The following is a 9024-nucleotide window of genomic DNA, read 5'->3' as shown; positions in this document are numbered from 1 at the left end:
AGAGCCAGGCGGCGAGCTGCTGAGGCGGCAGGATTCCCGTTCTCTCCAGCCAGTCGGGGAGGGGCGTTCGTCGCCTTCACCCCTTCTCAGGGAGCCCCGCCGACCGCCTCAGCTGCACTCGGTGGTAGGAGGCCTCTGGGCTCTGTTTCCTGTGCCCAGCGATTTGCCAGATGAGGGGGTGAAGCTGTTGCTTTGCTCGTGTCCGGCATTCCAGGTGACTGAGAGACCCTCGGGTGCTGGTCTCTAGGTAGCCGTCAATAATCTTCATCGCTGGGTAATTAGACATTGCAGTGAACGCATATATAGACCACCTGAAAACTGTCTCAGCTGGGTAATGTTTCTCTTGCATCTCTCTCTTTTCTCTCCACATCCTTTCTCACTTTAAGTTGTCAGTAGGTGTAAACAATACTTTGAATACAGCACCTTTGCTTTGGAAGATCTCGAGTTGCTTCACAAGCTAGGGTAAGTGACCCACATCTTACAGATAGGATTTAGCTATGCCATCTTCAATATTAATACCTTTGAAGGTATTAATGACTTCTCTGTTTTTAGAGCTGGGTGCTCAAACAGCAGAGTCTTCTGAGAAAGTCAGTTTTACTGCAGATGTGATATCTGTTTAAATAACAGAGAAAATACTCTTGTATCACCAAAACTTTGCTTTTATCTGTTTTGTTAACAATGGTGAATGGTGACAAACAAGGACAGAAAACATCTTGCTTGAGGCATAAATGTTCAGTGTGTCTTACTGGGGAATGTAAATTAGTATCAGAAACAGGCGTGACTCCATTCTAGAACTCATGTCTAAGTTACAGGCACCATTTACATTGCCTTCTAGTAACCAACATTTTTACTTCTTTAGGACGCTTTGTAAGGCTAAGCTTATCAGAAATTATTCCTTGTCTAAATGTCTGAATCCTGTACTTAATTTAGTTTGGGTCTCTGAATATGAAATATTTTGCTCCCTGCCAGAAAGTTTGCAGTTGACTTGTAGATCAATTTGAGAACTACAAAATTAATAATAGATATGAGAAATGTATAGAGCAAAAGAACCTACACTTAGCAGATATGCATTTTATTTCTTCCTTTGTAACTGACTTGCTGTGTGACCAGTCTTTTCTTCCCTACACATCTGTTTTATAATGTCTAAAACAAGGTTAATGATACTTCCAGAAATTACTTCAAGATCCCCAAATGAAAAGGGCTTGATGTTATGTATCAAATCTAGTAGATGAAACTTTTCTCCTCATAAAGAAGGAAGTGCTTATAAAATACTAGACACATCATAAGAGGTTTTATTAGGCATCTCTGAATATAAGTAGCATCTCATTCTATTATGAGATACGTTCAGCACCTCTGAAAGGCTTTCCCTTCTGTACTGTATTTGTAAAATGAGACCTTGTGTTAAATTAAACCTTAACTTGTACAAGTACTGCATTTTAAAATAAATCAATGTGTATACAAAACTGAGGTGTATACTGGGATTTGCTGTAAAGAAGTTTAATGGACATTGTTCACTCAGTGTCTGTATTGCAGTGGCTTCCCTATAATTTTTTTCGAAGTTGTTCTCTCAAAACAATATAGTAAGCTCTCAGGCTCCCCCTGATGGACATTGGCGTATTTACAGCGTATTTTTGGCTTTTACTTGAATTATCAACATTCCTTTTAACTCTGCTATTCTGATCTCCCCTACAGCTGCAAAAACTTGTTTTTCTGTGATTTTATGTTACTTGAAACACAAGTTTGCTTAAATTATTTTATACTGTAATATTTTAAATTTCCTCTACTCTCAGTTGTTCCTAAGATTAGATAATTTCTCCCATGGAATGTCTGAGAATGAAACTGCAAGTGTGAGTTTTCGTTTTGTTGTTTTTTTTCAGCATGCTGCCTGAACCTTAAGTTTCTAAACCTGCAAGCCTGTGCACTTTTGTTAAATGTGTGGTTAGCTTGGCTGTCTTTAAGGAAAATAATAATATTTTTAAAGGTAAGTGTGGGTATGTGACTTTTTTTTTGGTGGGATTGAGATTTTGAATAGCTGTCTCTAAATAGCATTTGAAACTTAAATCTCTGTCCATCAGCATTTTTGGTAGGAATATCTCTTGGCAACGTTTGCTGACTAACTGCAGTTTACCAAAATTCAGCATAGAAAATGAAACCTCTATTCTTTTTGTAGATTACACAAATAGAATGCCCTATTGTTACTATAGGTCTCTTATAGGTCTTCATCCTTTTACAAAAAGAAGAGCTATGCTGATGTGGTCCTCTGCTCATAGCATGAAAAATCAACTGAAGAGCAGCAATGCACTACAGAGAGACTCTTTATACCCTTTTCCTATCTTTTAAAAGTTATTTTCTAGTTCATGAGACAGCATTTTCAGCCTATTGCCTAAAATGATGAAAAGTGATGCAGATGAAACACTAGACACTGCTTGGAGTTGGTCCTGCACTGTCAAGGAAGTTATCCCTAATTCATGTAATAAGTAGCTTAAAGCTATGCCCTTGTGTTTCCTATTTGTGCTGTCATTTATTTCACCAAGTAAAAACAGGGAATGAGGAAAAAGCAGTGAGGGAAAACAAATGTGAAAGTAAGGTACTTGTAGAGGTAAATGGGAGAGTGAAAGGAAGCAGGCCAGACTTCAGAGTTTGTCGTCATCTTGGAATTATTTTCACATACCTTTCTTTCCTGGAAGAATTTTTCTCAATTATGTGGATGGATTTTTTTGTTTTTGTTTTAAATCTGTTTGATGTCATACTGATATTAGCATGATTCTATAGGCCTTTATGCCAACTTCTCAGAGTCTGCTGTTTAATATCCTGTTTCTTTTGAACTTCTATATGTTGCTGTCTCCTCAAAGTGGAAAACAAACCAAAGCACTTTCTGTATTGCAATGATCTTACAAAGTGCCTTCCATATGGGTCAAAAAATGCTAATTAAATGACCCAAGATCATCAAAGAATAGTTCCCCCTTCCAGGCAATTTGGATTCCCACTGCTCATGTTTGGTGGCTTAGGGCTTGACTAAGTCAGGACTGTTGGGATATTAGCCATGTCTTAATATTTGGTGTTTAAGCCACCTTTAAAGATTCCTATTTTTGTCTGTTCTGAAAATTCAATTACTACTTCCAGGCTTATGTTCCAAAATACCAGTTTTAGAGGCCAGTAACATACCCCAGTAAAAGGTGCTTATTCAAACTTTGAAAGTCTTAAAACATTGATGTGAACTACTATGGTTTCTGTGAGAACAGCCCTCATATGGGCATTATTCATAACATCTTTTATATGATTACCATGTCTTGTGTGCAGAAAGCAGTGACTTATTGCCACTCTAGTTAGGGTGGAGAAACTCTGCCAGGTATGAATGGCAAAAAAGTCTGTATTCTTATGTCTCTTACTTAAATGGGTGCATCAGCCACTTGTAACTTTTCTAGCAACTCTTAAAAGCTTTTATAATTACTAAGTTTAAAAGAAACTTTCTTTCTATGTACATGGTGAAAGGATGTATAGTCAGTCCATCAGTTTCTTTAAAGTGTAAAGCTTCACAATACTCAGTTTACCCACAGAGCTGAGCAAAAGCAGATAGCTTCTTTACAAAATAACATTTAAATGTTAAGGTAGATCTGTTCACTTTGTAACTAAAAGTCAAATTTTATTCCCTCCAGAGACTGTAGGGATGTACATAATAGGGAGACCTGTAGACTTGTGACTTCATGATTAATCCTCTCATTTTTCTTAAAGAGAAAATGCCTTTTGTCTAAACTCATTTATTACCAGAGCTTCTGCTAGTTCTTGAGGACTGAACTGTTAGCGGTTGGATAAACCAATAACACAGTGCTAATAAAAATCTTGGTCCTATTGGAATGAGAGGGAGTTTTGTCACTAATTTCAGCACAAATGAGACTCTAGTTGCCGTGTTGCTTATTTGAAGTGTTTTTCCTTGGATGAGGATTGGCAGATCAATTAGCTAACTGGATGTACGTTTTAATTTGCCTCACTTATGGTATACTATGCATTTTAATCACTCGTTCTAACCATCTACTTGATTGTAACTTATCTTTGTGTTAATGTATAAGCACTGTTTCTACTAAGACTAATGCAAATACTTTCGTCATGGCGGCTAGCTTGATAGACTTACACAAGGCTTTCTCACTAATCTGAGGGTGTTTTGGTGACTACTTTTATCATTTGTTTCAGAAATAGCACTGGTATCTTCATTTACAAAGTCAAAGTGCCAAGCAGAAGATGTCAGACAGTCATTCAGTAATGTTCAATATTCTTAAAAGAAATAGATTAACATCTCCCAGCAGCAATTTTAAATATTCCAATTTTAAAGATACATGTTGCACTTCAGTATTTCTGGACAGCAGAAGCAATGAGTCAGTAAAAGAACCTGATGTAGAACATAAAGAAGCACTGAGTGTAACAAGTTTATCATTGCTACAAGAGCATTCTGAGCACATTCATCCAAATGCCCTCTTTCCTGTGTCATCATCTATTGAAAATGAAATTAATTCTATCTCCTTATCAGAAAGAAGAGAAGCAAATAGAAGTGCAGACTTTTTTGAAACTCCTAAAGTGAGTAGAAAAGGCTTTTCACTACGCAGGAGGCTGCTTTTATCTAAGACTGTTCCAGCTGGCACAACTGTTGGATGCTGTGAAAGACAAGCTACTTCAGGAAGCAGCAGGAAAAAAATATTCTCTTATGTTTTGAGCTCTGAAGAAAAACTTTCACAAACTGCTTCAGATTCTCCAAAAGATAGAAGTTACAAACCTCTGACAACTAGCACTTCAAAAACTGAGGACTCTAATCCCGATTGTGCAAAACGGAGACTTTCCTTTTCACAAAAAAGGACTTCTACACTAGATGAGTCCAAATGTAAGGACCCCTTATTGCTAGAACCAGAATGCTTATCTCCAATTCAGTGTAAGGATGTTATTGTTAGTAACACTAATGAATTCAATGAAAGTGTACTTATGAGTGTTAGTCACGGGTTGCTTAGGACTCCTACTTACAGTGTGTTACCTGAGGCCAGTGAGGGTAAGTTCCTGACTTCTATCAACAGTCTTGTAGAGAACTTTAACTTTGAAATACATGATATAAACTCTCCCCCTGTTAAGCTGGCAAGTTACCCAGATCTTTTAACACCTGAAGATAGTGGATATAATTCACTTCATTTGGACAAATCAGGAGACTCATTGTCTGATCATGAGGGATCTTTCCAAGAGCTCTTCCAAAAACATAAAGAAGGTTCCAAAATTCTGGATAGTAAAAGAAAGACAAGAAAACTTGAACGAGTTAGAAGGTTACCCACTCTTCGGGAACAAGGTTCACAGTCGGAGACAGAAGATCATCATGGCAGTCCTTCTACTTCAGCATGTGTGTTAACAGAAGAAAGACACTTTGTCAGTGAAGACCATGCATTAGTTTTAGAAGAACAGCCTAGTGGAGACCTAGTTGTAAGTCACGGAGATCTCTCAAGAACTCCAGCTCTGAAAATAGTTCATGAAATTTGCTTGCAAAGACAAAGATCAGACCAAAAAGAAATATCAGAGAATATTGATGGAACAGAAATATTTGCATTAGAACATGTTCTTGCTGGACTTATTGGCAAGAAAATGGGCCTTGAAAAATTAGATATTTTAACAGAATTAAAATACAGAAATTTAAAACATGTTCTTGCTATAGTTTTAGATGCTTTGACAGTGGAAAGTCTATGCAGGTAAGTACTACTGCTTTCCCCCGCCCTCCCAAAAAGGTGAAAATATGTGTTTCTGCAAATAAATTAAAATAACTTCTGGAATAGCAGGTGTTGTCAATAGAATTTGTTTGTTTCTGGGGAAATTAAAAAGTTTTGTCACCATTAACCAAGTGGCTCTTTCTGTGTAGTTCTAAAAATATATTGTATGGGGGAATTAAAAAAAAAAAAAAAAAAAAAAAAAACCAAACAAAGCCAAACATGGGAATTAGTAAACTTAAAACTAAATCACAGTACTTGTAAATTTTAAAATATATTAAAAATTTCTTCAAGCCTAGAAAGTAATTTCTTCTCATTACAAGTTCTCCAATAATGCATAGTACCCAAAACGCATTTTCTAGATTTTTTCCTTGTGTATTTAATTTCCTCAGTTATTTCTAAGTGCGAAGATGCTCAAAGAATTTTGCTTCATGAGTAATGTTTTAGAGTAATTTTTAATTAATAGAAACTCACTTATTTCAAAGAAATCAAGAGTGCTATATGTGGTGTTAGTTACAAAGAGAATGGGACAATAGGTGGAAGTACAAGGGCACAGATGTTTTCAGAACACAACACACAAAAATGTGACTTTAGAAATAAACTTGGCAAGTGGCTTATGGGGAAGGAAGAAACTTATTTAATTTTGTAAGTCAAAGATATGCTGTGTTATTTATACTGCAATTGTTCTCTAGACTCTTTTATTGTTCCATACAGTGGTGCATAAGAGTACATGAGATCTGTGTTTCATAACAATATGGTGAACTCTTGAAGTATACAGCAGTAGTTTGTAAAATGACCAACAGTGTATGAAATCATGCAAAAATCTTTAAAAGGTAGTCTTACTATCATGACTTCTGTACTACTTGGCAAAAATGTGCAAGTAGATAATTTTTTTCATTACTTTATTCCAGCATTTGGAAAGTAAGCAAAAACTGGCGTGAAATCATTGTACAAGATAAAAGTGCAGATAAGAGGAGAAAGTTGTACATAAAACACCTGAAAGAAGAAGCTGGGGTAAGGTTCGTCTCAAAGGTAATATTTTTTTCAAGTGTGAAAGAAGACAGGTCAGAGGAAAGAGGAAACATCTTGTAAAGCTACAGAAAGGTAATTGATAGAGACAGTTCCATCATGAGTATGTGAAGGATTCTAACATGAGAATGTAATTGCTTTTATTGTACTCAAACTGTGGACAGTTGAAAAGCTAGTCTTTCAACCATGCAATACACTTTTTTTCCCTTCTTCTTCTTCTCCCCTCCTTCTTGAGAATCCTATAGGATCTCTTCCTCAACTGATTCTGGCTTTGGATCTTAAACCTTATTCATACCTTTGTGGCATGCTGTTCCTCACTTTCAATTTCACTCTAGTCTGCAGTGCAATAGGACCCACTCCAGGCTATTTCCTGGTTATCTTCAGGACTGCTTGTGACTAAGCTTTTTCATGGTGTACTTGTGAACATCAGAAGGACATATAGAACTTTTTTAAGGGGTATCTAGAAAAGTAAGCATATTAATAGCAGTATAATATTTTTAGATCATCCACGTGTGTATACATGTACACTTCAGTGTAACCTTGCTTTAATTGTGACAAAACTTACGTTTGCTATTTCCATGCTTGCTATTGAGTTGTCTTCTAATTCAGAAACATGAGGACCAGTAGAGAGTGCTAAAAGACTGTTGGCTTTTTACCCTGCTCATGAGACTTTGTTTTTAATGGTTCCTGTCTTTTGTTCCCTTACTAAATAAAAGCATTTAATGGGAAATACATGCACTACACATTATTTCCTTTTCTAATGTGTTGTTGCAGAGGGAAAACAAAACAAGGCAAAAAATCCCAAATGAAATAAAACCCTGATTTGCTTCCTTTTGTGGTTTTTTCTTTATAATTACAAAACCCTGATTTGCTTCCTTTTGTGTTTTTTTTTTTCTTTCTTTATAATTATAAACTTTAATAGGAATATTTCTTGAAAGCTGAAGATGCTGCCACAAGACTTAATGTTCTCAATAGATCTGCTCTAAGGCCTGTTCAAGCTCAAGCCAGAACTTCTGTAGTACAAACACCACCTTCACACACTGAACTTACACCCAGGAGATGCAGTTCTGTTCCCCATTCAACTAGCAGACAGGAAGAATACATAAAAGTAGGTAGCTAAGAAACTCTTCACTTTCAGTTTTTAGAAAATTTTCATTTACAAGAACTAAGTAGCTCTTCTCTCCCTCCTCTTGCTACAGGTTGCTAAAACTCTGTTCACTGACGAAGCTCTAAAACCCTGTCCAAGATGTCGATATCCTGCTAAATATCAATTGGTAAAGAAACGGGGACTATGTAGCAGAGAGGCATGTGCATTTGAGTTCTGTATTTTATGTCTGCATGCTTTCCATGGGTCAAAAGAATGTAATAGTTTATCTGCAAAATGGAAGAACAAAAAAGATGCTCCTCCAGGAAGTGCCCAAAGCAAAAGACATTTAAAAAGACTCTAAATTTGTAAGGCGTGTAAGTCCTTACATTTAATTCCTTTTTCCCTTCTCCTAAACTCCTAATCTTGTTCATATTCTTCTTAAATATATGCATTTTGAAAGTCTCATTCAATGTGTTTTTGCTGACTTATCAAGATAACTTCTCATGTATATATCTTAATCAATTTAGTATATTTTTGTTTTTGAAAAAAGTGAACATTTTAAAACATTTTATGTCATCTTTTACCTGTTGTGTAGTAGCTAGGCACTTACTAACATCTTAAATTTTTTAATAAAGTATCTTAAATGTAGTCTTCAATATCTAGCTTACAGCACCTCATAGATGTTTAAAAATGTGATTCCTGTCTTAATGACAAATTAAAGAAAATTATTTTTTTAAAAAATCTTTTTAATGGGATTTATTTATTGTTCACTTTGAATTACAGTAAATGTTTTAAAAATATCTTAGTGGGGCACTAGGTACATATGCAAAAACCCCTCTACCTATGCAAATAATGATACCTCAAAAGCAATATATTGGTTGTCTGAATTTTATATTGGAATAATTATTTGGTTCTCTTAGCCTCTGTAATGCAAGTCAATAGAATAGTAATTTCTAAATCAAGCTGATGCTCTGTGGATATTCTATTGTACTGTTTCTTACAGAATTTTGTCTTTACCTGAAAACTCAGGTGATACAGTATATATTCACATATCTAAATATGCTGTTGCATTACCCTTGTTGTTGTGAACTTACCTTTATACTTAGTCTGACTTTACTTCAGCTCCCAGATACTGGATCATCTTCATACTTCTGATCGAATTAAAGGATTATCTACTGC

At 35.8% G+C, this 9024-nt stretch overlaps 1 protein-coding gene across 1 annotated transcript; it reads left to right on the top strand.

Annotated features, from left to right (window-relative positions):
- The first annotated feature begins 4236 nt into the window (after positions 1–4236).
- FBXO43 (F-box protein 43) lies at positions 4237–8206 on the top strand. Its single transcript, XM_075495757.1, has 4 exons — positions 4237–5714; positions 6641–6743; positions 7681–7866; positions 7958–8206. The coding sequence occupies exons 1-4, from the start codon at positions 4237–4239 to the stop codon at positions 8204–8206; spliced, it is 2016 nt and encodes a 671-aa protein (XP_075351872.1).
- Positions 8207–9024: the final 818 nt, after the last annotated feature.

Source organism: Mycteria americana, chromosome 2 (genome assembly GCF_035582795.1).
Source record: "Mycteria americana isolate JAX WOST 10 ecotype Jacksonville Zoo and Gardens chromosome 2, USCA_MyAme_1.0, whole genome shotgun sequence".
NCBI lineage: Eukaryota > Metazoa > Chordata > Aves > Ciconiiformes > Ciconiidae > Mycteria > Mycteria americana.
Note: the sequence above shows the minus strand (reverse complement) of the source record. Positions and strands in the feature narration are given on the sequence as shown.

Bases quoted from the DNA above. Each gene is read 5' to 3' on its own strand.
- FBXO43 (XM_075495757.1), top strand. From the start codon at position 4,237: ATGTCAGACAGTCATTCAGTAATGTTCAATATTCTTAAAAGAAATAGA. The intron at 5,715-6,640 runs GTAAGTACTACT...ACTTTATTCCAG, and splicing joins ACAGTGGAAAGTCTATGCAG to CATTTGGAAAGTAAGCAAAA. The intron at 7,867-7,957 runs GTAGGTAGCTAA...CTCTTGCTACAG, and splicing joins GACAGGAAGAATACATAAAA to GTTGCTAAAACTCTGTTCAC.